Genomic DNA, 27,075 nt, shown 5'->3' with positions numbered 1-27,075 from the left:
GCTCGTTTTCTACCCGAGGAGGTTAAAAGCATTTAATAGTTTTGATATTTCACATATTAGTTTCCTATGACCAGAATATATTATTGATATTTTATGTGAAAGATGGATCCAATGTCAGGCTTCGGCATCTTTCTTGAGTTTACATTACCGCCCAGAGACAGTACACTGCAGTACAAAAAATGCGTACAACTCTGAAATAACTTTCCTTGAATCATAACCTTGTCTATATCGAGGCATTTAAGTAAAAAAAAAAACTAGTTTTAACATACAAATTTAACTGTATCAAATTAAGAGTGGCTTGAAAAAAAGTAATTGACGTTGTCTTTAACATTATTTATCAAGTACTAATAGTCTGGGGTAAAGAAGTCTTTTTCTTAATAACCCTGATATCTATAATTAATTAACCCACCTTGGACCTCCTGAGGAAGACGACGGCTTCCTTAGTCTTCTGGAAGGTCTGAACCTTGTCGCTGACGACAAAGGGAACCTCGTTAATTCTACCGATCTGGTGTCCTTTGGCCATAACAAGAGCGGGGACTCCAGTTGCGGCGATAGCAGAGCACATAGCGTACCTGCGATGTAACAGCAAATTAAAAGATAGAATTTTTTCTGAACAAATTAACAAAATGATCATGTGTAAGATATTAACTCAGAGCTAAAAACTTTAGAATGGTGAATATCGAGATTAATGCTTTATCTCCTCTTTTTTTAAATAGTCAGGTTAAATAATGCTAGTTATCCTCTGCTTATTTATCACCAGATTAATGAACTGATCGGGATTAGGGATATTTCATTCTCAAGTTTTCAGCTCTGGCTTGATAAGCAGAAATGCTCATTCTAAAGAATTTAAAGGGGGACAAGGAAATGAGCAATACTCAGTCAGAAGAAAATATTCTTTTCTGTAAACAAACTTGGATGATATTTTATGGGGAAGAACAGAGGAACAATTCACTGTGATAAAGTTGCGTTGAAGGAGGGAAAATAATTATTGCTTTTTTTGGTGGGGAGAATGGGGGGGGGGGGGGTAAATATATTTCTGAACTTTTATTTTACCTCTTCTGTGCCACGTTGATCTTCCTGTGCCATCTCCTCCAGGTCTTGGTGGGAGCAAACATACTGAACAAAACAATCTTATAACCTCGAGTTAATCAAGTATAACAAGGTGAATTAAATTGTTGAATTATTTCATTATAGCGTATATTTAAGTCGCTCAGGAATCGGCGAGGGCAAGTGGTAATCATTAATAATGTGCACTACTAAAACGCAGTTTCCTAAAGGAGTTACGCGCGCTTGCCACGTTACATACCAAAAAAATAATGCGATTTGTATTAAGAGTTAGGAAGGGAAAAGACGCTTTCTGGGACGAGTACTGTGGCATCGACAGGCCCAGGGCCGAGCTAGAATAAGATATCGTAGATTTTCAACGCGGCATTCGCGTAACTTAATTGGACTTCTGCCCTATTCAGAGGAGAAAATGTTAATTACATAATAATCTTCTTACCGTCCTCCTCTGCACATGTTGCCGAAGGCAGCTTGACCAGATCTGTGGGTTCCACCACCACGGACACGGGGAATACGAGCAACAGCACGTCCAGTTCCTAAACAAGCATAGATTTTATCTAGGAATACAACGCCCATACCACCGTCAAGATCAGATCAAGAACGTAAATGAATCTCTTTGTAAACTTTGAAAAACAAAAACGAAAAAATTACGGATTATGAAAACAAATCGCGGGTTTTAAACATTTGATGACACATTTTATCATCTATAACCTTCCGTGGGGAAAGTAAGTCCCCAAAAAAATTGGACACGCTTGGTTCAGCTGTTTTGGCGTTTATTGGAAAGACAGACAAGCAAAAAAAGAAAAAGCATGAGCAGAATTAGCGATAGCTCAAAAAGTGAACGGAAAATAATTTTTTACATACGTCAACTTTGCTCGAAAGAAGTCGGCCAAAGAAATGCCAAAAAAATTAAATAACATGGTTTCAGGTGAAGTGGATTATAAATTAATAAAGTTTGATGTTCACGGAAAAACAAGTTAAATCCTAGAGATTACAAAATTACTCACCCCATGACTCAGCACTGGTCTGGTGACCGGCGTCAACGTTTACGCAGTAGGGCTGACGCTTGTTCTTCGCCATCTCATGGTGGATGGTACTCACGATGTCGGGACGGACGGGAGCCCTAAAATCATTTTTTATCAGGTTACATATCTACGAAACCAAATAAATTAAAAAATTCTTTCATCAACAAAAAAAATCCTTGAAAGATTTCATCAATTGTACGAGAAATTTTGAATTTCTTCATTGTGAAAATAGCATTTATTAGTATTAGTTTAAACTTTAATCGAGTTTGATTTAATGAAACTCTAATGAGACAACTACTGGGTCGAGTGCAACAGCTACGACAGCAGCGGCCTCCAAACAAACTTTGTCATTTTGTTAAAGAAGGGGGGGGGGAAAGGAGAAGAAACCTCTCTTCGGAAATAACCTAGTTCAATTCAAAACATGGTTAGCTTGTACATTTGTTGTTTCATTTTCAAATATGTGAACTCAACCCCATCCCGAATATCCTATAATACACCTTAAAATCTTAACAAAACCATTTGAATTCAATAATCGGGTCTAAATATGAAAGGTTTTGTTAGAATAAACATAAATTTCCGGGCTGAGCGCTGCAACTAGGACAGACTAGGGGCCGAACGCCGCATGACGGGTCTGTCCTAGAGAACGATTTTTGGACCCCCCCCCAGGCCCCCCCTCTTATCAATATTGTACATATTTCGTTTACTTTTACAAAAAAAATATTTGTGTAGTATTATTTCAGGATTCAATTTACAGACACGGAAAGCATCAAAAATGGCAACTTAAATTTTAAAATACGTACTTGAAGACAACTGGGAGACATACTGTAGTTCCAGCAGACTCGTTATTCTCATTGTAAACCGTAATCAACGGTCTGGCCGCGGCAAGAGACATTTTAGCTAAAAACAACAACAAATTAAGCAAAAGTCAAATAAAAAACTTCACAAACAAAACCATAAATCAATCATAGCGAAGAAATCTTCTTTAGATAGAGAAAAGGTCGTAACGTGCAATATCTCCTATCCATCAAATTCAACCAAGCGAGATTCACAGTGTGGCCGGAATCGGATAGAATAAGGAAACGTGGAGAGCGAAAATGAGAAAGCTCCGCGGCATTGTATTAAACAATTTGTCGTCTTTGTTTAAGACGACATTACTAAGATTAGAGATTATTATTATGATTGAAAATTTTATGTTCATTATGATGTTTTATTTCAACAAGGTTAGGTCTTAGCTCTCTAAAATTGTTTAAATTACTGGTTTGATAGTTTGCCATAAACACTACGGATCAGAAAAGACTAATATACCATACTATGGAGATACTAGTTTGAACGCAGGAATAGAGTAGTGTCGTATCGTTTGCACTATAATGATTGATCGGACTAACGTACATTCGCACTAACGTTCATTCGGACTAAAGTTTTAATTAAGGGTTAGGTTAGGTTAAGACAATTTCTGGGCCGAGCACTGCGGCTAGGACAGGCTAGGGGGCCGAGCGCCGCGGCTAGGACAGGCTAGGGGGCCGGGCGCTGCGGCCACAAGTGTTACTGATCAGCCGACTTTAGTGCAAAAGTACGTTAGTTCAATCGGACATTAGTGCGAACGATCATAGCATCAATAGAGTTTATGGATATAGATAGGTAATTAGGTATTAAATATGATAAATAATTGTATTATAGGTAACACATGTTATCAGAAAGTACAAGGAAGCTCAACTGTTAATCATTCTATTAAAGTAAACTCAAAACTTGTTTTTACAGAATGCGTGAATTCAGCTTATTTAGCTTTTATATTAGGCAGAAACATATAAACAAACACCAAGACAAGCCAAATTTATACATTTAAAATTCATGGAATTAACACTTTTTATCTTTAGGTTGAGAAAGAAAATTTTCTATTCGTTGGTCAAGGTAAAAAAATACAATAGTGACTTTTCAATGTGAAACAAATTGGACCAAATTTGTGTAGCAACTCAGATAACCGAAGGATAGGTTTATGTTCATGGTGGAAAAAGAAAAAATGGAGACTTGAGAAGCAACAGATAAATTTGTTACAGGGCTCAATTGTGTTGGATTGTTTAGGTGTTTTAAAGTTTTAGATTATTTATAAAAAGATTATCATTTAATATTTATAAAAATATTATCATTTAATATTTATAAAAAGATTATCATTTAATATTTATAAAAAGATTATCATTTAATATTTATAAAAAGATTATCATTTAATATTTATAAAAAGATTATCATTTAATATTTATAAAAAGATTATCATTTAATATTTATAAAAAGATTATCATTTAATATTTATAAAAAGATTATCATTTAATATTTATAAAAAGATTATCATTTAATATTTATAAAAAGATTATCATTTAATATTTATAAAAAGATTATCATTTAATATTTATAAAAAGATTATCATTTAATATTTATAAAAAGATTATCATTTAATATTTATAAAAAGATTATCATTTAATATTTATAAAAAGATTATCATTTAATATTTATAAAAAGATTANAATTCATGGCCGGGTGAGTGATGACTGAAAATATTTCTGAATATAAAAAGGAAAATTATGTAAAGATATAAAATTCAAGGAATCAAGAATAATATTTTATAATATATAGTTCATCCAGATTATGTAGAAATCAAGAATATATTATGTTCTAAGATTACTTTTTTAATACATGTATTAATGCTGATATTGTGGAAGACGATACCTGGCCGCGTTAAACTAGTTCCACAAGATTCAACAGAATGAGATAGAACGGATACGGGGCAGAGAAAATAATAAAAAAGCTATAATGACGAAATTTGATATTAATTCTAAAAAATTTTCTATGTTGGCAATAGATATCATCATTCATCAAGGTTCAGCTAAAGTGAACATTTCTAATAATAAACTTTGAATAAATATTTTCTATCTAAGCTATAAACCTAAACCATCATCAAATTCAAGCTTACCTAAAGAAAACGTCTCATTTAAGGTAAAGCTAAGCAATGAGCATAATAATATAAGAATGTAAATGTAAATTCACATCAAAATTAAGCTATTGTTAATGTTTAGAGTAAAATATTTATCCGTAAAATTATCATTTGTTTAGTTTTAATACATTGGTTAAAAATATGAACTAAAATCTAAGACTTTTGTTTTAATTTTAAACTTTCTTCTGAAAATTTTGTTTTATCCATTTTCAAAACAAAATTGCAAGTTTTTTGGCAAACTTATATAGCTAATTCTATGCATAATTCTAAAATAGCACAAAATAAAAATAACATATTTTTAATCAATTCTTTAAATCATGTGTCAACAATGATCATGTTTACCAGAGATTTATATGCCCCGGTTTCCATGAAGACATGGAATTCTTCTTCCTCAGGGGGTTCTTCCAGAAAACTCATCTTTAAAGAGAGAGTTGGCGAAAAATGAAAGGGAGTATCCGTTGATACGAATTTATTTCGATCTTGATCGCTACCAATTTTACTTCTATCCGTAAATGTTAAAAAAAAGTTCAACACCCTTAAATAAATATTCATTTAGATAATGCGTTTTTTTCACTCAGACCATAAATAATCAAATTAAATTTAAAACTACTCATTCATTTATTATAACCTAAAATTGTCCATTTCAATTCGACGTATTCGTATATAGTTGTGTTGACTTGAAAAGTCACTATAATAAAATAAAGAGATCTAAAATGGATATTTCTAACATTTATTTAATAAACGAGTGTTTTGAAATATTTGCATTTAAGGCGGAGTTAAAATTGGTTGATTTAGAAATTAACAAAGGAATTAATGATGAATGTTGTGGGTACTTCATGGGAGTGATGTAGATCTTCATGTTGGTGAAGCAGATCAACAGGATCTTGAACAACAGGACTTATCCAACCTAGTAGGCAGAGATTGCGGCTTGTCATGCTGGCTATGAGCGATTATGTTGTCTCTGGAATGCATGATGAACTGGGAACCCTTCGGGTAAGAGCGTCTGCTGCTATCTGAGTATCTGCGTCATCATCATAAAGGAGTCAAGAGGCTCCCTGTGTCGGAGCTGTTACTAGTTCAACTGTCCTAACATGACTGAATACCGGGAGGGAGCTGGGATGAGCGGAGATTCGACATGTGGGCACTACATGAGGAGGAAATGGATTTGAGTACACATACATCTAGAGAAAAGGCTGGGGCATTTGAGTCGGAAAAATCGTCTTCCTTATATTTCGAATTAATTTTAACAAGTTGATATTTAATAATATTTTTTTTAATCTTTTTTATGATCCGAGAGTTACTTTTGAAAACATTCATTCCAGTTTCGAGGATTTTTATTAATGAAGACAACATTTTCATATTTTCCAGGAATGTTAAAAAAACCAGCGCCAGTCGTAAAAACAAGCTGTAAGCGAAATATCAAGTAAAATTATTTTTTTTTAATAATATTAAATATCAACTATATACGAATATATCGAATTGCATTCGACTTTGTAAGTATAGTTTGAATGTTGTAAATTTAATTGAATTATTTACGATCTCAGCTAAATAATTCAACTCCCTGAATTTTTTAACCCCTTTAATTTTTCGCAAACACTCCCTTTAAAGCGTAAATGTTGAAACTTTATGCTACCTTTAGCCAGCCAAAAATAAATGTAACTTTTGTTAAATTATCTAAATTAATTCCCTCTCCCTCTGCAAAATAGACATGGCACATTTTTTTTGGTTCACAGAAATGTTATTCTTATGGAGAAGGTTCAAACTTTTTATATTTATACAATTTTCGGGATATAAGATTCTTCCACAAAGCAGAAATAAAACAGTTTATTTTAAAACTCGGTGATGGTGATGGACCAAACCTCTGCATAGAGTAAAAAAGTAGATGTTAGTTCCACATTTATTGAAAATATATTTCGGTCTGGGTTGACCCTCGTCAGTTCTTGAGATTGTTTCTTCTCAAAGATTAAAAACAAACAATTAAAAACAAAGTTTATTTTAATTTAATTTAATTTAAATTGAACCTTTTTCTATAGATTTCCCAACAATTTGTTGAGAAAAACCAATTAAACTTTGATGAAATTGAACTTCAACACTGGGAATACAGTTAGAAATGGATCGTCTTCATTTCAAATGGATTTCATAATGCATTAGAAGGATATAGTATAGACTCCCTCCCACCTCTGCAAGGGAGAAGGTATTATTTGAGGATTCAAAATGGATTGTATTACAAGATATAGTATAGACTCCCTCCCACCTCTGCAAGGGAGAAGGTATTATTTGAGGATTCAAAATGGATTGTATTTACAAGGATATAGTAAAGAATCCCTCCCACCTCTGCAAGGGAGCAGGTATTATTTGAAGATTCAAAATGGATTGTATTACAAGATAAAGTATAGGATCCCTCCCACCTCTGCAAGGGAGCAGGAATTATTTGAGGATTCAAAATGGATTGTATTACAAGATATAGTATAGAATCCCTCCCACCTCTGCAAGGGAGCAGGTATTATTTGAGGATTCAAAATGGATTATATTACAAGGATATAGTATAGAATCCCTCCCACGTCTGCAAGGGAGCAGGTATTATTTGAAGATTCAAAATGGATTGTATTACAAGATATAGTATAGAATCCCTCCCACCTCTGCAAGGGAGAAGGTATTATTTGAGGATTCAAAATGGATTGTATTACAAGATATAGTATAGAATCCCTCCCACCTCTGCAAGGGAGAAGGTATTATTTGAGGATTCAAAATGGATTGTATTTACAAGGATATAGTAAAGAATCCCTCCCACCTCTGCAAGGGAGCAGGTATTATTTGATGATTCAAAATGGATTGTATTACAAGGATATAGTATAAAATTCCTCCCACCTCTGCAAGGGAGCAAGTTTTATTTTAAGATTCAAAATGGATTGTATTACAAGATATTGTATAGAATTCCTCCCACCTCTGCAAGAGAGCAGGTATTATTTGAAGATTCAAAATGGATTGTATTACAAGGATATAGTATAGAATCCCTCCCACCTCTGCAAGGGAGCAGGTATTATTTGAAGATTCAAAATGGATTGCATTATAAGGATCCATTATGACAGTACAAGCTTCAGCACACTGTATAGTATCATGCTTCCTAATCTTGGGAAACATAAATAATCTTTTAAATTATAGAAATTTATGTTCTTCTGTTAAAATGAGTTTTTAATGGAAACCTATTAAGGGAAAAAAATAACAATAAAAATATATGTATTACACTTTTTCTATTCAAAAAACTTTTCATTCATTTTTCAAAAGCATTATTAGAAAATTATATACGGTGTATAAATTATATTTTGAACATTTCAAAAAGATATTCATTGCCTTAAACTAGGAAACATTCTAAAAGATTTGGACTTGAATGAAAGCTGCAGCCACAAACTCTAATTTTTATTTCCTAATATCTTTGAAACTATAGACGTCATTGACCTTGAGATTCCTACCTATGCTATATCAAATGGTGATCGTTTAAAAACATCAAAGGTTGGCAAGATAAAGTATCAAAGATATCAGTATTAGTTCCTTTCTTTTGAAAGTTTTTACTAATAATTTAAACTTGCAAGCTAAATTTAGAAGATATTAAAACCTTTCAACTCCTAGTGTCCAACTAGCTGCCCTATCTTTATTAGATAATAGATCAGCTTTCTTCAACTCCTAGTGTCCAACTAGCTGCCTTATCTTTATTAGATAATAGATCAGCTTTCTTCAAGCCAACTTCTTATGGCACATGGTTATGGCTTATAAGTAGATATTTTGTGAATATTTACATATTTTTCTATTTAAATTAATATTTAGTTTTTACTGAATTTCTTTTTAATCTATACAATAAAACAACACATTCGTATAAATGTTCTCTCTGGCCGGCCAAACGGCTGGACCGAATGGGGTGACATTTTTTGTAGGCACTCATGGGAAGCCTTGGGGTGACAAAGACATAAAAAAATTTTTTCAAAATTTTTAATTTATTTTTATTATTTTGTTTAAAATTTTTTTTTTTCCACGAGCAACGGCGGGTCTTTCAGCTTGTCTTCTAATAAATCCTTTTTAAATAAATAGGCTTTGGCAAATTTAAGCTTTATTTTTTTTAACTTTTAAAAGGTTTCACAAAAATATAAGAAGCTTTTACATTTAACATTAAAATTTTTGCATGTTTGATAAAATCAATTTTATACAGAATACAGATTTCAAATGTTGGAATCTTATTATTAAGGAACACTATTTTGTAGTGCCTCTTAAAAGTTCAAAAACCTTAAAAGTCTTAGAAGTTATTGTCCAATGTCTGTCACTAACTTGATCATACTAAATTGGGTATTTAGACTGGTGTTATGTATTTTAAAATTGTACATTCAAAACTCTAGGCTTATAATTGTTAATTATAACTTCTAATGGCCTTTCAAAAATTAGATTAATAAAAATGTTTGAAAATTAAACGACAATGTATTTAAAAACTCGAAATATTATACAAGACATTAAAAAATAAAAAAGTTGGAAAAATATAAAATTTTTTTTTTTTTTTAAGTTTTCAATGTAATACAACTATTTTTAAGTTGCTTAAATTGAACACGTGATCCTCATTGGATTTTATTGCTGTTTCAGTAAGAACAAAGACTAATTAAGACTAAGAACATATTGATATTTTACTTGGACCAATCAAAACAAAGCATTGCGCATTGCACACAGTGATCAAAATAGACAAGCTCTTACAGTAAAATAGATGAGCATTTTTTTGCTATTTACCTATAAAAACTAAAGTGCTTTACAGTTCTAAAATGCAGTGCTTAAAATAAAGTTAAAGTGAAGTGAAACCAAAGGCCGAGACGTTGCGATACTTCAAACTGAATCAATATTAAACATTAATGCAGCTTTGCATAGTAGTCTGGATCCATGTAAGTGTACATATACTTTTTATTCTAAAATTGACATTGTTTTCCCCCGGTTGTTAAATAGTATATTGTTTTTATTTTCCTACTGTGAGACGGGGAGCAGGAGATACAAAAACAAACAAGACGTGTAATTTACTCAAAAAAAGAGCTTTGGTCCATGGAAAAGGGACTGACTAATCTAAAAAGGGATAAGTTCCATAGAAAAGGGACTAACTAACCCATAAACGGCTATGGTCCAAGGAAAAGGGACTGATTACTCCAAAAATGGCTAAAGTTCATGGAAATCGGAAAAATTACCACAAAAAGGGCTTGGGTCACTGGAACATTGACTGATAAACCAAAAAAGGGCAAGGGTCCATGGAAAAGAGACTGATTAAACCTAAAAGTTCATGGAAAACGGACAAGTTACCAAAAAAAGGGCTAGATTCAAAAGAAAATAGACTGATTACTCCAAAAAGCGCTGGGGTCCATGGAAAAGTAAAATTACCACAAAAAGGGCTAGGATCACTGGAACATAGACTGATCAACCCAAAAAGGACTAGGGTCCATGTAAAAGGGACTGATCAACCCAAAAAGGACTTGAGTTCATGGAAAATGGAAAAAATTACCCCAAAAAGGGCTAAAGTCTAAGGAAAGGGGACTGTTTTCTCCAAAAAAGGGCTAAAGTCCATGGAAAATGGAAAAATTATCACAAAAAGGGCTAGGGTCAATGGAACATGGACTGATTAACCCAGAAAGGGCTAGGGTCCATCACATAGATTCAGCCTCCTTATAAACAGTCTCATCAATTTTTAAGACAGGGCTGACTTTGAAGTGTCGCAACGCCCTAAGCTTAAATTTTACCGCTCTAACTCACTTATGCTTTTCTGTAGCCCTGTACATGTACATTTTAGCACTGTAAAGCACTTGTTGTTAGATGTGGTTTTTTAGAAGTTATTGGCAAAATTCTCAACGATTTTTGCTTGAGAGCGTGAGACCATTAAATCGCAGTGCCATGGAAAAGATTAATCCAAAAAGGGCTAGAGTTCATGGAAAAGGGAAAAATTACCACAAAAAGGGCTAAGGACAATGGAATAGGGGCTGATTAGCCCATAAATGGCTAAAGTTCATGGAAAACAGCAAAAAATACCAAAAAAAAGGGGTAGGGTCAGGGGGGATGATAGTTTTCTACCTGTGTGCTCAGTTAGCTGTACTGTACACTCACAACTGTTTACTAATATCGGTATAGTTTATGGCCTATAGAGATAGTAAAGGATTAGCGTACATCATCACTTTTATACACTTTAACCTCGTTGGGTTGGGTATATGGAATATTGACTGATTAACCTAATAAAAGCTAGAGTCAATGGAAAACAATAAAATTACAAAAAGGGCTAGAGTACAAGGTAAATGGACTAATTTACCCAAAAAAGGGCTAGAGGCCAAGGAAAAGGGAATAATTTACCTAAAAAAAGGACTAGAGTCCAAGGAAAAAGGACTAATTTACCCATAAAAGGGCTAGGCTCCATGGAAAAGGGACTGACTAAACCAAAAAATGCTAGGGTCATTGGAACAGGGACTGGTTAACCCAAAAAGGGCTAGGGTTTAAGAAAAACGGACTGATATACCCAAAAAGAGCTTGGGTCATAGGAAAAAGGAACTGACTAAACCAAGAACAGAGAATCACTGAAAAATATTTGCAAAACTCTTTCTACATTTCGAAACGTCGAAACGGGAGAGCCGATCGTGCTCCTAGGAATGACTTAAATGACAAATGACAAATTTGTTTAGATTTTAGAAATATTCTTGAAATTCGTTAAATCAACTGAAAGATGAAAATCCACTATTGTTATGCAAAGAGGAGGGAGTAGAAGGGGGGGGGGGGGTTATTTGCTAATTTGATGCCAGCATTTTTCGCAAAGTAGACATGTAAGCAGAAAGGCTTTCAGACTAATGTTTACATATGATGTAGAAATAACACTATCTTTTAAGAAAAGGTTAATTGTGTGCTTCACATTTCTATGCGTAGTAAAACTGTAAAATATACGCGAAAACTAAACTTTTCATTTTCAATTTTTAATGTTTTTTTGGAATTTGGATGTTTGGTGTTATACAAGTATCCTGGTAAGGTAGCCGGATATGTCAAAGAATCTGAGAAAGCTGGTTGAAATATTTTCTTGACTCTGCCCGGAGGGTTAGGTGGAGTTTCTGGACTCTGTTGAGAGGTCATGCCAGCCTCTACCTGACCTTGCCTGCTTCAGTCCGGCCTGCCTAGTTGACCCGCTAGCGAGTCTCCCTTCCAGCAACCCTCAATCCACAGGAATACAAACTTTTACATTTGAACAAAAGTGAATATTTGTTTTAAATATTTTTTTTATTCTCTACAATCGATTGCTCCGGGGTTTTGAGTAAAAGAAGAATATTGGTTTAAAATCAGATTAAAAGAATTTAAAAGAATTTAAAGAGGCCATGATAAGATGGCCACCATGTGATTTAAAAATGCTGTACAGAAAAATTCAAGAAATTGATTACTTGACTAAAACTTTAATTTTCTAATTCATTACAACTTGGTAGTGTAAACCTCTAATATTTCAAATTTGGCTTGATCTAGGAAAATTTGAAATATTAGAAATACAACTTCAGGTTTCAAAGATATGAAGATCAGGGAATCATGAAGATTAGAAGCAAGTAATCACTTCCTTTATGCTCTTTAATGAAAGTTGATTAAATAATGTTAACAGATTTTAAACTTTGTCAAATCAGGCATGCCTTTGATTAACACTACGGTTAAGATTCAAGAAGTATCCTTTTCCTACAATACCAAAGAATAAAGGTTAAAAATAAGCTAAAAGGAGTTGAGTCTTTGTCACAAACTCTGATATTCTACTCCCTATAGCTTTGGAACCCAGTGTCAAACTATGAATTCTGTAAAGTTAAATAACATATGTTTGAAATATCTAAGGTTTACTCCATTAGGTTGCAAAGATATAGGGATTGGAAAATTTAAGTTTGATAATTTTAATTTAATTTTGATAATTTTAATTTAATTTTGATAATTTGATAATTTTTGCAAGCAAGAGCTTATGAAACAAGAAAAATGTAAAAGAAAGAAGAAAAAAACTAAATGAATAATAAAATCTTTTTCAACACAAGCACAACTCAATAACTTTTTACGAAGTAATTTAAGCAATATTTCAATAGAAATGAATGCCCTCCCAGACTATTGATGGTTAATTGGAAATAAATGAATATTCTTTTAAAAAAAATTTCACGAATATGAGTAGTTATAACTTGTTTCTAAACATTTGCAGCAAAATAAAACATTTGAATTATTAAAAATATATTTTTAATCATTTTCTCAAAAGAATTCTTGTATTTATACTTCCCAATAATCTCTAGACACAATTTAAATAATCCTCAGGATTTTATCATTCATACACGAATTAAAATTAAAATACTCCCCCCCCCATTAGTGTGTCTGGCTCAGCTCCAAAATTATCCATTAAACTGTAGTTCAGAGCCTGACCGAAGAAGGTTCAGAATTTTAGAATTTGTTACATTCTTGGGTGTAGGAAGTAAAACTAGCTTTCTGCCCATATTGGTGTTCAGCAGTCAATCTGATCTGAACTTTTGCACAACGTCAGCGATGGAAACTTTTGATTTGAAGCGATCAATGGTTTAATCCATGGTTTTTCGATCTCTCATTGGCCGATACCGGATCTTTCCTTGCTTTATGTTGATCGTACCATCACGGATATCGAAAAAGAATACGTGAATTTATTGATCCGTTGAATCTTTTGCGGATTAATTGATCCGTTGAATCTTTTGCGGATTAGCGCCTTCTAAAGTTCCAACCTCTGATATGTTCTATAATTTTGAAACACAGGCGTAAATCATTAAAAACTAAAAAACAAGAATCTTTAAGATACGAAAGATCAAGTTTAAACAGATGAGATTTTTTTAGATGGAATTTGTTTTCACAAATTTTCAAAGTCAAACGGAGTTTACGAATTGAAAACTTTTTTTTGAAGATTCAAAATAATTCGTATTTTTTTCTAGGCCTTTTTAAAAATAACCTAAGCTTAATTTCAAGTGATCCTCCGTGTAAAGTGGACAATGCCCGATTCACAACGTTACAATTCACCCTGAACTAACGAGAGAGAGAAGCATTCGGTTTCTTTCATTTGAAATCAAACGTTTTTTCGTCTATAACTCAACATTCTAAAGAGCTTACCAGATTGTCATTACCAAATTGTCACCTTACCAAGTTGTCATTACCAAATTGTCATCACCAAATTGACATTACCAAAAATCAGCCCATCTTCAAATGTACCATTGTTACTTGGATATTACTGTCTTTGCAAGAAGAGTAGCTTGAAATTACGTGGACAATCCCTTTAAAAAATAGAAATTTAAAAGTAAAAATAGTTCTTTTAGAATTAATTAATTTACCCCTATCCCCCCCCCACTAAAACACCTGTGAGTGCCTATCATGTTGAAAGCACTATATCGCGTCACACATTCTTAGCTCTATGTAAATAAATAGTTGAAAACTGGAAAAAGTCTCAGTAACAGGAAAAGTCCGCATCGAAAACAAACTATTTACAAAAAATAAGATGTTAAGACACCCTCACATCAATATTTTTGTTTTGTTTTACAGTGGTATGGAAATGTATTAGAAAAATAAAAGACGACAATCTATTGCGTCTTTGCAACTATTTCTGCTTTTAGGGTTAGATACTAAAAACAATAAATTAAAACTTAAAATCTGGATCTCATTTTTGGATCAGTAAATTCAACATATTTTTTTCAGATTTTGAAACAATTATATTCGAGTTTTCTTGAAATTCTGTTATATGTTGATTAAAGTAGAAAACATTATTTTTTAGAAGAAATATTATTGTTGTTAAAAACAGATAATGTTAGATGCAAAAAACTGTTTTGTATTTTGTTGGCTCCAAACTCCAAGAGCAGAATTAGCTTGAAGCTTCTTACATAAAAAATTGAATTGATTGTTGTATAATTATATCTTATTACAGTCCACAACTGTATTAAATCTGAATATTCGGTTCAAGCAGACTTTTGTAAACCTAATTTTAAAGTTTGGTTGCAGAAGGAGTCAGCATGGACGCCAACCTCACTGCCACCTTCGATGCTTGCAGCAACTTCAATACCAAGCTCAAGGATACCCTTGCTGGACTTATTAGTGCCAACAATGAGAGGAAAGCTGAAATTGACGGACTCAGGTTGAATATCTTTTAATTTTTTATTCATAGGAAATAATTAATGTAAAATATCTTTTATAATGAATTTTTTGTTAAGATCTGACCATGATACACTCAAGAAGGATCATGATTCCTTTGTTGTCTCTGCTGAACGAGAAAACGATCTTAGGTTAGAAATTCTAATATATGTATTAAAAATAAATTTGCTCATTCATCTACGAAATAATTTTTTTTTAACAGAAAGAATGAGATCAAGTCTCTTGAAGAGAGACAGCAGAAGGATAACACAGCTAGGATCACTGACATAGCTAAGCTCGATGGTAAGCTGGACTCTGAAAATAATGCAAGGAAGGAGGAAATCAAGGCTCTTGATGGCTGGGCAAAGTCTGAGAATGACGCTCGTAAATCTGAAATCTCCAAACTGGATAACTTTGCTCACTCTGAGAATGACGCCAGGAAGACTGAAATTGCAAATCTAGACAACTTTGCCAAGAGTGAGAATGATGGCCGCAAGGCTGAAATATCTGCTCTCAGCCAGCGTATTGACAGTGAACAGGCTGCCAGGGATAGCGAGGATAAGGCTATCAATGAGAGGATTGACAAAGAGATCCATGACAGGGAGAATGCCAATGCTGAACTCCTTGCAAGAATGGATTCTCAAAACGAAGATAAGTCCAGAGAGATGGAGGAGCTGAGAACTAGAATGATGAAGGAGAACATGTTCCTGAGATCTCTTTCAGACCAGACCCTTGGTGTCTTTTTCGATGCCTACAGAAGCAAGGCCTATGATGGTGGCGGCGAGGAGAACCTCACCTTCAATGGCACCTACTGCAACTACGGCGGTGGATTTGAGGCAGACACTGGAATTTTCACCGCACCTGTTGGAGGAACTTACCTTTTCATGTTCCACATTGCTACTCATGACAACAAGAAGGCTCTTCTTTCCATCAGGAAAAATGGTGAGGCATTAGTTTTTTCTTGTTTTTTCTTTTTTTAATTTTGTTGATGAATAAATCAGTTCATGACTGTCTTTATTTTTATAGGTGAGGAGATTGCTTCCATCTTTGACCAGAACCATAAGGACAACCACAAGAACAGCATGGCCGGCCAAAACATCGTAATCAATGTCAACCGTGGAGATGAAATTGTTGTGTACGCCTACACCGGTACATGGCTGGCTGACTTCCCCATGAACCATTACACCCACTGGGTGGGTCTTCTGTTGAAGCCCAATGCAGAGGAGACCAACCTTCTAAGAAAGAAGGCCGAGGAAGGTCTTGATGAACCAGTTCACACCAACGGATTCTAAACTCTCATCATACTTCCATGAATATTCTATCAGAAGAGAATTCTTCCCCAACCGTACCAATAATATATGTACCAACGATAAGGATAATTGAACACTGCTCAACGGTTAAATGATTTGACGAAATGGAAACTCTCAAGAATAAATCATTTGCTCCCACAAGACAAGATATAAATATACTCAGGTTAAGGGTTGGCTGGTAGTAAATGGTTTATTTCCTACATAAATTAGTTATTGTAAATATGATGTGTTTGTACAGTATTTATTATAAGAAATTCTCTGGTTTTTGAAAAGGCTCGTGTCTGTGAAACAATAAAAGCTTTGCCTTTAATATTTATTTTATTACATTGGGACATTGCAGATAGATAGATAATAGTTGGATAATAGTATTGTGGATGATTCATTATTTTTCATAACCAAAGTTTCCTAAGTTGCTCATATACTCTTTCATAGATCTAAAATCAAACAAGCTTTCAGGTAAGAAGGATGCAAAGAACAGTAACAAAAAGATTTTGATCCACTACCCACTACCCAGCGAGAAAAACTCTTCCGATTTTTTACAAAAAGTGGAAATCCTCTGAGAAATTTGAATAGTGTTGTTTAAAAACCCATAATTGATAATTTTCAGACAATCATTTTTAATACTGGGTATAAAAAATTTAAGAACCAATAGTAAAGTTTGATCATTCCTGAGTTGTTCTACATTATTTGAGTTGTCAACAATACTTCCAGTTCCCCCTAGGTCCTTGGGTAGCAGGTCCAATCTGAAATTTACAAATACCTAAACCTATAATGCAAGAGTGCTCACTGTGAAATTGGATATCAAGATCAAGCTATCAGGATTATGGGTATCCCACAATAAAATTCTCGGCTCTGGACAAACTTTTTACCTGAAATATTCTTTCAACGTAGAAGTAATATCTCCTGAATGGAAGACGACTTCTTCTTTTACTGTGTCGTTTAGAAACGGATGCATCATATTAAACAGCATATGGAACACTCTAGAAATAATTACATCATGGAACTACTTAATCAAGAGAGCACTATGTTTAATGCCATAGAAAATATATCATACATGAAAAGTCTAAAATTCTAATCAAGAAAAAATATTAATTAGTATATTGAACATCTTAATGTTCTATGCTTTATATAACCTGGCACTTTCACAAGAATGTATTTTTTTCAAATGTCATGAATATCATAATATATATATTTTTATTTTCGATTGGTAGAAAATGAAACGCTTAAAAAATAACACGGAAAAGAATGTGTTAAAATTATGAACGATATGTTAAAAAAAAGTCGTGTTTGAAAAATGCTTAAAATCAAGCTAAAGCGATTTTTGGATGCAAAATGAAAAGCATTACTGTTTTTTCTATTTAACGCAATTCCGGCAATTTCCTTGATTGTCTCTTTACCATAAATCCACAAATCACTTCTATAGAGTAACCACAATTAAAATTAATCAATGTTTCTAGAGAAAATAAGAAGCATATCTCATTTCTTCTTCTCTATTAGACGACATTTTAAAGGGTTTAGAAAATGAAAGATCATTTTTACAGTTCTTTTAATGTTTTAGTCAAATCATATATTGAAAATAAAACTTTTACAAAAATCTTACCTTGGGGCGTTTAGAACATGGGACTGCCTGAGCCAGACTGGGAAGGCAATGTTAAAGAATGAAGCCATGTTCTTTCCATTTTCCAATCCTATTGCTCGCATCTAAAAACATTTAAAAAAAGATTTTTTTGTCAATTTCATTGCAATTGTAAATTCAGATTTTAGATAGTTAATGACAAAAGTTTATCAAATAAAGTTACATGGTGAAGATTTGCTATTGTACAGGGTGTCCCACATCATATTAGATCGTGTATAGCTCAAAACTGTGATTTTAGGGACTAATCAGAAAATTTAAAAACAATGAATCATTTTTATAAAACGTGAAAGGCTTTTATAAAAGTTTTTCGAGTATTATGTGCGTATTTTGGCGTTAAAGCTTGGAGATACTCTAATATGATATGCGACGCTCTGTATATAAAAGTGACTGTGATGTTTTTAATAATCACCTATTAAAGATATGATTTTTTTTTGCAATGCTCTTTCAGAGAAGATTTCTCCTCGATTTTGCTTACAATTTTATGGGAATAAAAAGCTGTTTTTTATTTGTTCCCAAACAACATTTTATACCGGAAATAACATTTTATACCGGAAATAACATTTTATACCGGAAATAACATTTTATACCGGAAAGCAGATTTCCCATTTTGTGCTTTGCGGATTTTAGAAAATAATCCCACATTTTTATGGAACTTGAATTGAATTGAATAAATCCAACCCTCTTGTGAGCCTTTGGGAAAATATATTTTTTTGTGATTTTTATTTTATTGTTTTGTTTTGGTTTAAATAAAAATCTTCAGATATTCTTTCAAATATAAAAATTGTGAATATTGAATAAAGTTGGTAAATACGTTTTACAAATTTATTTTCTTCCTATTAAACAAACAAAAATTTAGAAAAGAAACAATTTATTTTCTTCATAGCATTCATTCCCGGCATTGGTTGGCATACGTTTTTTCAAATATTTAGCATATTACGAGAATTGATTTGCAAATGATTATCATTATTTTCAAATAAATACACTTCCATTGCAATTTTCTAAAAATAAATATATTTACCTGTTTGAAACCAAATCCTTGGGCATCTACTATGGCAGTAATCCCTGCTATCTGGGTTCGCTCTTCTCTTTACAGGATAAATCAAAACACAGTTATTACAACAATAAAATAATTTTTACAAATGTACTTTTATAAGAAAAGCTTGAATGAATTAAAAAAGGCTTAAAAGCTTAAATAAATTAAACTGTATTGGTAGTAATGAACTAGTACACGTTCTCGCGGGATTTATTTTCTCTCAAGGATTTGACATGACGGATTTAAAGTTTTAGATTTGACAAGATATCTGTTTTCCCTACAATCTCAAAACCTATGTCAGACTTTGGTATTGTTAATATACATTGATAGAAATTCTTAATCCATATATCATATATCTTTATTGTTCTGACTAATTAGTTTTTCACAACCAACTATAAGCACTTAAACTTGCTACATAATAAAGCAAAAGTCCAACCTCGACTTGTTATATTGAATTGCTTGGTTTGGTTTAGGGTTTTTTTTACCTTGCAATCATTTCGCAGAGCATGTATGAAGCACAGAAGATATCATTGAAAGGAATCTAATATATTCTAATTCAAAACTAATTTTCCGATTTTGATATATTTCATTGCCGCATAACTCATATTGCTCAAAATTATGAACTTTGTTCAGGATTTAAATATTGTGACATATCCCTATCATTATTTGTTTAAAATGTCAAACAACATTTGAGTAATTTTAGATGGCCATTTTTAAACAGCAAATTGCGAAACTCGTCTTTTATTGGACGTTTCCTATTTAATTGTTTTTATTCCAACCTTGAGATGTAACTTGTCTCACCGAATTAATAACTATACATATTTACTGATTAAAAAGAATCTACTTTTAAATTTTCCATTTTTAAAATTAAATAAAGTACAAATAAAGTACATATGACTTGGAATGCTAACGAAAATAAGTTTCGGTTTGGAATAAATACAATAATCTTTTTTGCTTATAAATATTAAACCTTATCTGGATTCCATTTCCCAGGTCGAAACACGTAAATTCTTCTTCCATGCCCATCCCTACAATAGGTGATGTATCATTTGGGTTTCACGACGGAAATAATCAAGGTTATTTATTAAGGCAAGATACTCTGGTGCTCTCAATTTACGGTAAATGTCGTCTTCATAGCAATTGACACTCAAAATCCTGATATGACGTAACTGATATTATTGGTGGAAGATGAAGTGACAACGCTGTTTGTGAGAGGGAGGAAGCAATTTCTCCACTTTTACAGCTGACAATCGGAGAAAATCCTTCCCCCCTCTCACAAACAGCGTTGTTACTTCATCTTCCGCCAATAAGCAGTTACATCATATGTGGGTTTTGAGTGTTCATAACTGTGAACAAGACATTTTCCTGACATTGGAGATATAGTTAAAATAGCAATTATACATTTTGCACAGAAAAATCTATTGTAAGGTTTAACAATCTGTATCATAGGCGGTTTCGGGGCGGGGGAGGGGCAGTCCATTACCCCCTCCCCTAAGTGAAATCAGGTGGGGGTATAACCCCCCTGGATTTTTACAAATCATTTCTCATATAAAGTATAGTTATTGTTATATTGTTTTGGTTTCTCTTAGATACCATTCTGTTCTTGAATGTGTTTAAAGATGTAGACTCCTTTATATAGTCCGGCAAACTGTTCCATGGGTTTATCACTCTCACAGAAAAAGAGTTTATGTAAAATGTATGTATGTAAATATACAACTCTGAAAGTTATTCATCAAACATCTATGATAGCCTCGTTTTTAGCAGCTAGAACTAGCAGTACAGTACAAATACAGTGATATCAACGGGATAGTGCGCACTTATATATAGACAACTATGAAAGTTATTCATCAAACATCTAGATAGCCTCGTTTTTAAAGCATCGCAACGGGTTGGACTTTGAGTTTATCTCATTAAGTATTTTTTGTGATCCTAAAATTTATGCATTCTAAATCTGTAAAAAGCTTATTCCTAGCTTAAATTAGAAAGGAGTTAGTGAAATTTATCTGATATAGAATTTAGTTTGAATTAAAACGAAATAAAATCATGACATTACAATTTGTTCTCTACAAAAGACAAATTTATTGTGCATGTGCATAAGTCATTGTTACTCACCTAAAAGGTAGCATTGCTTGTATCTGTGACGGGTAAGTAGATTTAGCCAGCTCTTCAATACTTGAACAAGACTTTAAAAAAAATGCAGTTTTAGCATGAAGATGAAATTCCATCTAATAAAAAAGGTGTTTAGGTTTATATAAATTTTAGATGATACAGAAGTCGTTATTCAGAAACTCTATTTGTTTATATATTTCGTGCATTTTTAAGCAAAGTTATTCCGTTCGTTTTCTCAGAAATATTATTTTGTTTTGTTCAATAATTACTGAAAATTAACGGTTTTTCGTTAATTCATTATAAAAAAGGTGTTTGCAATAGCAGAGCGTAGACTAAATGTAAGCAGGGCCTGACCTTGAAATACTGTGGGTTGTTCATTTTTAGTTTGTAGTAGTTCCGAATTATCTCCATAGATGTCTCTGGATCCATCAATCCCCCGCGCAGAAACTTCAGATAAAACCCATTTTCTAAAAACAGAACATTTTGTTAAATGGTAAATTTTTGATGCCAAGGGAAATATTCTAAAATATTTGTAAATAGATACTCTGAGAGTTTTACCTGTTTTTTGACTTACAGGGTTACCTTGTACAAAGGATAAGATTATTAAGACTTAACATTTTGTTAAAAAAAGATTTCAATGTTACATTATGTTTCCTGCCTTGTCTTTTATTTACTTTTTTAATGCTTTGGTTAAGAAAAAAGCATGTGTACAGTTGCAGAGAATCGAGGAAATTTAGACCGTTTAAATTCCGTACAGTTGTCGTCTCTGGAGTATCATACTTAGTGGGTAACCATGAATTATCTGCTTAACTAAAGAGGAATAATATTTTAATGATAAACTGGGTCTCCAGTATTATCTCCTTAACTAAAGGGGAATAATATTTTAATAATAAACTGGGTCTCCAGTATTATCTTAACTAAAGGGGAATAATATTTTAATAATAAACTGGGTCTCCAGTATTATCTCCTTAACTAAAGGGGAATAATATTTTAATAATAAACTGGGTCTCCAGTATTATCTCCTTAACTAAAGGGGAATAATATTTTAATAATAAACTGGGTCTCTAAGGAATTCTAACCAGTTGGAAGTTTAAGGTTTGGGTTTTCTTTTTCTCCCAGTTCTCGCAGCTGCAGGATCAATCCTAAACCAACAAAAAATGTTACAAATAATTTTAGAATCTCTTCAAAGTGCGCTCATTCATCACACAGGTCTGCCTTTTTAGTTATCGTAAATTGGCGGTACAGTCCAAACTAGGACCGCAAAGGTTGGCCCATACTTAAAAAGTGTTTTACTGCAGTAGAAATGCGCTATTCAATTTTATAGTAAAACTACTATTAATATAATCAGTTCTAAAAATTATAAATACTAATTTTAATTCATACTTGATCAGACAAAACTTTAAAGGGTACCGTTGTGAAAAGGCACATGGGCATGTTTGCATGGAATATCACTTGAAATTATCTTTATATATAGTCCATTTAAGTTGAATTTTAAACATCAGCCAATCATTAATTCAAATATTGCAAATATGCTTAAAAAACAAATGTAAACACAGAAAAATAGCAGAAATCGGAACTTTTGTTTAATTTGGACACTTTTGAATTTGCTTGATCCCTCCATTAAAGTTATCCCTGCAGGGTATGACCACCACGAGATTTCGGATAAAAATGGAGTTAATTTGAAGATTTAGATCGATGGTTGATCCCGAGATTCAAAACTCAAAAATTCTGGCTCCAGATAAGCATATACCTTGAACTTTGTCTGGCTCCTCCTTCAACAGGGATAACGCTCTTTCCCTCCATACTTCCTAAACAATATTCTTCAAATAAATTTAATTTTTAATTTTATAATTGCCATGAACATTGCTCTTGTTGTAAAATATTTAGTAGAGATTATTTTTGTTATTAAATAATTTTTCTCATTTCTGTTTTTTCTTAATTTTCCTTCTCTCTAATTTTAAGTTGTTAACACAGAGAAAAAATCGTTGATTAACAACGAATGGAAAATATAAATCTGTATAATAAAGTTCTTCGCTTATAAACAGTGGCAGGCGATTAAATTAATACAATGAAGACGACTTTTTAATTTAAGTTTTGATTGTGAACAAGCTTTTTTTTAATTACAAGTTCACAAGTAATCGAAAAAAGAAACTTGTTTAATTGACAGCTTATCTTGAATATGTATATGTGTATCCATGTTGTTTAAAAGGTTGATTCAAATTAAAATTAAAATCGGAAGTCGTCTTTATTGTATTGATTAAATCGCCTACCACTGTACTACATTATACATACATGTCTATGTTTATATGTTAGCTATGGCTACCCAAACGGCTGAACGAATATGGCTGAATTTTTGTTAAGAAACTCATGAGTACCCTGGGGGTAACATAAATTATATGTAAATACAACAAAGACGATATCTATTAAAAATTTTATTTCTAAGCTTTTAAGCAACAGCAGAAACACTTGTCAATTTTGTTTAAATTTGCTGGTTAGGCCTAGGGATTAAACGAACCAAAAACGTAACAAAACCGAACCTGTGAAAACGAACGTTTTTGTTTTTCCATTTGTTTTAGGATAACGATATATACAAAGTTTAATAAAAGCAAACATTGACCGAATACATTTTTAAAGTGTGAGAAGTTTAATTTAAAGTTTTTAAAAACGAACAAAACCGATGAATGCATCTCTACTATTGATATAAGTACTTTCCGAATTCGTATTTGCTGTCTAAAAGTACATAAAATAAGTGAATCTGCAACAACTGATAACACGCTTTTAAAAAAATATTTTTTTTTTTCAATTGAGAAGCTGAAAGTCCACCACGCTTATCTGAACTTTTTTTTAGATTTAAAATAAAAGAAAATAATAATTGCAATAAGAACGTCATGTTTGTACTTCAAGAAGTTTACAAAATTTACAATCTAAGATAATTTTCGACATAAAAGTTGTTTAAAAATACTGTCCCCGCAATTTCAAATAAAAGCACATTTTAACGAAGATATTTTTTTTAGAATCTGAAAATTGATAATTGGTAATTTCCTAGAGAACGATTTTTGGCCCCCCGGCCCCCCATCTCCTGTCAATTTTGTACATGCATCTCATAATTAACACAAGGATTAAGATAGTCATGTGGCTGCAGCGCGCGGCCCACTAGCCTGTCCTAGCCACGGCGCTCGGCCCCCTAGCCTATCTTAGCCGTAGTGCTCAACCCCTAGCCTGTCATAGCCGCAGCCCTTGGCTAAGAAAATGTCTTAACCTAACCCAAAATATATACTAATTTTGTTGAAAATTGAAGGCCTGTCCTAGCCGCAGCGCTCGGCCCCCCAAGCCTGTCATAGCTGCAGCGCTCAACCCAGAAATTGTCCTAACCTAACCTAACTCTAAAATACTGCAAAATAAATATTTTTCGTTGAAAATAGTCCAAGTCATGTACAAAATTGAAAGGAGAGGAGGGGGGAGGAGGTGAGGTGGGGCGGGGGGGGGATCAAAAATAGTTCTCTAGGACAGACCTTGATAATTTCCAATTGTGGGTTCGTAGTACACTGAAAACTAAGATGTGCACGCTCTCACGGAAAAATCAAGTAGTATTTTTCCAATTACTCTTTTCATGCCTAAGCAAGAAACAAGTGCGTTGTATTTTTAAAATGTATATGTCTAGGATTACAAAAAAGTATAAGTGAGTTAGTTATGTAAAACCAAAGGCCAAGTCGTTGCGACAATTTAAAGTCAAGGCTGATGAGTAACTTTCAGAGTTGTTTATAATTCAGTAAGTAAAAGTGACTTCTTGAAGGAACGATTATAGAATTGATGTCAAAATGTAAAATTTTTCTCCAGAATCTTTAAAACTTGAAATTTCTTCCAATTAAACTTTATCACCGTGAAAACGCCTGCATAAATTATTTATAAAAATAATTATCATAATGATATAATTTTTTTTATTGTCCATGCTCCGTGGATAATTAACAATCGTTTATTGTTGAAGATGCATGATTTTTTTAACGAACGTCTTGAAAAAAGTCATAATATCCCTAGCCTTATCCGAAAGTATTAGTTCCTAGTTGTTAAATATTTGATTGTTCTAGTTTCTGATAGAACCGTTGAGACATTTTTTTACTCACTCAATCTTTTGTTACAAATTAGAAATGCAATGCATGTCGTGATACATTATTTTTGGAACATAATTTTAATCGTTATCTATATATATATATATATATATATATATATATATATATATATATATATATATAAAGTAACCTCTATTTGTCTGCTTGTTAGAATATCCGATCAAAACTCCTTGACCGTTTTGCTTCAAATTAATTGAGGAACTCGTTAAACCACTGGAATGTTCTCAGCATGGTTTGAAAATTCTAAATTGAGCCTTTTAACTTTCAGAGAGAAGAAAATTTTAATTTAAAGGGACCGTTCACTTATTTGGATATTTGAGGGTAAACTAAATAGCCTTGAGCTATTCATGGGTATTAGTCCAACTTTTGAAAGACAACTGTGGCCTGAGAAAATGCCGATTTATCATTCAAAATTCCAAATTTATAATATTTGATGCTTTTTGTCATAGTCATGGATTAAACAAAATTTAAAATATTAAATTAAATTTTAGTATCTAATAGTTAATTGTAGATATCTTTAATATTTTTCAGAATTATTTTAAAATTGTCTATTTTTAAAAAAGAACTTATTCTCAACATTTGACGGTTTGATACGTTTTTCCTACTTTCCCAGGAATCCCATGATTTATTAAAGAGTTGGGAGTTGGGAGTTGTTATCTTTTTTAATTATGTATGAACATGAAAAACATTAATTTTTTATGCTAATTCTAATATCAAAAGTTTTTATATTTTATTATTTAATGGCTGACGCATGTGATGCATTGAAGTATGATAATTATAGATCTTATTGGGCTATAAGTGAACGGTTCCTTTCAAGATCTCAAGCTCTTAAGCAAAAATTTTGCCAATTACTTCTTAAAAACCAAAGCTAACAATATGTCCTTCATGAAAAGGACTGCAGAAAAGCATAAGTGAGTTAGCGCGGTAAAATCAAAGCACAAGGCATTGCGGCATCTTCAAAGTCGACCCTGTCTTAAAAATGAATGAGATTTTTTATAAACATGTTGAATCCTTGTGAGATATGATTATATATAAAAAAATAAATGTTTTTATGAAACTATTTTTCTACTCACTTCATGGTGAATTTCATTATGAACGTGCTAAAAAATGATCATCGTGCTATAAAGTTAAATTAGCTGCACGTTTAAAAGTTTTGATTGGTTTCCGGATTTTCTCCAAAAAATTTAGGGTATTTGCAAAATTTTTTTTCAATATAAATGAAAAGAAAATTGAGATTAACTTTATATTTTTAAGTTTATAAACGTTTTTTAAAACTATCTTTAACACTATTATTTTGGCACCACGTGCAAAGTTTTTGGACTTAGATTTTCTCTGTATCTTAAAAGATCGAACCATAGAAGCTTGAACCTTATCGATAAAGAGAAAAATGATGTCCAAAAACTTTATAACACTGTGAACCAAAATAATAGTGTTATTAATAGTTATTAAGGATCCTAATAGCACAGTTGAAATACCTCTAATTCTCCTGTCTCGAGTTGGATTTCAGTGTAGGACATCGTAAATCAATCAATCACAAAATAATCTTTGACTTAAACAACAAAGACGACTGTCCAATGCTTGCCGCGTTCTTTATTTTATTACAGTTTGTGCGCACTGTCGTGAACTTAAAGTACTGAGTTTAACAAACTGTTTTGTTTT

The 27,075-nt window shown here is 32.5% G+C and overlaps 3 protein-coding genes across 5 annotated transcripts in view; 1 reads left to right on the top strand and 2 right to left on the bottom strand.

The window, feature by feature from the left end:
* LOC111716115 (60S ribosomal protein L4-A) overlaps positions 1 to 12,308 on the bottom strand; it is a 14,491-nt gene extending 2,183 nt beyond the window's left edge. Inside the window, exons 1-7 of the mRNA XM_023491536.1 lie at positions 12,304 to 12,308; positions 9,120 to 9,124; positions 2,888 to 2,986; positions 2,070 to 2,185; positions 1,502 to 1,598; positions 1,054 to 1,116; positions 410 to 572 (exon numbers count right to left, since the gene is read on the bottom strand). Of these exons, the coding sequence (XP_023347304.1) occupies positions 410 to 572; positions 1,054 to 1,116; positions 1,502 to 1,598; positions 2,070 to 2,185; positions 2,888 to 2,979 (531 nt within the window). The 5' untranslated portion in view covers positions 2,980 to 2,986; positions 9,120 to 9,124; positions 12,304 to 12,308. The remainder of the gene's footprint in view (positions 1 to 409; positions 573 to 1,053; positions 1,117 to 1,501; positions 1,599 to 2,069; positions 2,186 to 2,887; positions 2,987 to 9,119; positions 9,125 to 12,303) is intronic.
* On the top strand, positions 12,176 to 16,821 carry LOC111716094 (uncharacterized). Of its 3 annotated transcripts, none has more exons than XM_023491511.1 (5): positions 12,176 to 12,279; positions 15,073 to 15,205; positions 15,282 to 15,353; positions 15,425 to 16,143; positions 16,228 to 16,821. In XM_023491511.1, the coding sequence occupies exons 2-5, from the start codon at positions 15,084 to 15,086 to the stop codon at positions 16,491 to 16,493; spliced, it is 1,179 nt and encodes a 392-aa protein (XP_023347279.1). In that variant the 5' UTR covers positions 12,176 to 12,279; positions 15,073 to 15,083; the 3' UTR covers positions 16,494 to 16,821. The 3 variants fall into 3 exon arrangements, with proteins under 3 accessions (XP_023347279.1, XP_023347294.1, XP_023347287.1); XM_023491526.1 differs by having other exon boundaries at positions 12,204 to 12,279; positions 15,062 to 15,205; XM_023491519.1 differs by lacking the exon at positions 12,176 to 12,279 and adding an exon at positions 12,724 to 12,792.
* On the bottom strand, positions 16,811 to 27,075 carry LOC111716131 (alpha-tocopherol transfer protein). The gene is made up of 12 exons (XM_023491559.1): positions 26,892 to 27,075; positions 23,040 to 23,097; positions 22,369 to 22,431; positions 21,644 to 21,756; positions 21,293 to 21,363; positions 20,151 to 20,208; positions 19,666 to 19,721; positions 19,166 to 19,232; positions 18,112 to 18,212; positions 17,381 to 17,491; positions 17,180 to 17,254; positions 16,811 to 16,945 (listed from the first exon to the last, which is right to left on the bottom strand). Exons 1-12 carry the CDS (start codon positions 26,931 to 26,933, stop codon positions 16,894 to 16,896), a joined length of 867 nt encoding a protein of 288 aa, XP_023347327.1. The 5' UTR covers positions 26,934 to 27,075; the 3' UTR covers positions 16,811 to 16,893.

This window comes from Eurytemora carolleeae, unplaced genomic scaffold (assembly GCF_000591075.1).
Source record: "Eurytemora carolleeae unplaced genomic scaffold, Eaff_2.0 scaffold24, whole genome shotgun sequence".
Taxonomy (NCBI): Eukaryota; Metazoa; Arthropoda; class Copepoda; order Calanoida; family Temoridae; genus Eurytemora; species Eurytemora carolleeae.
The sequence above is the reverse complement of the archived record's forward strand: the minus strand, read 5'-3'. Positions and strand labels throughout refer to the sequence as shown.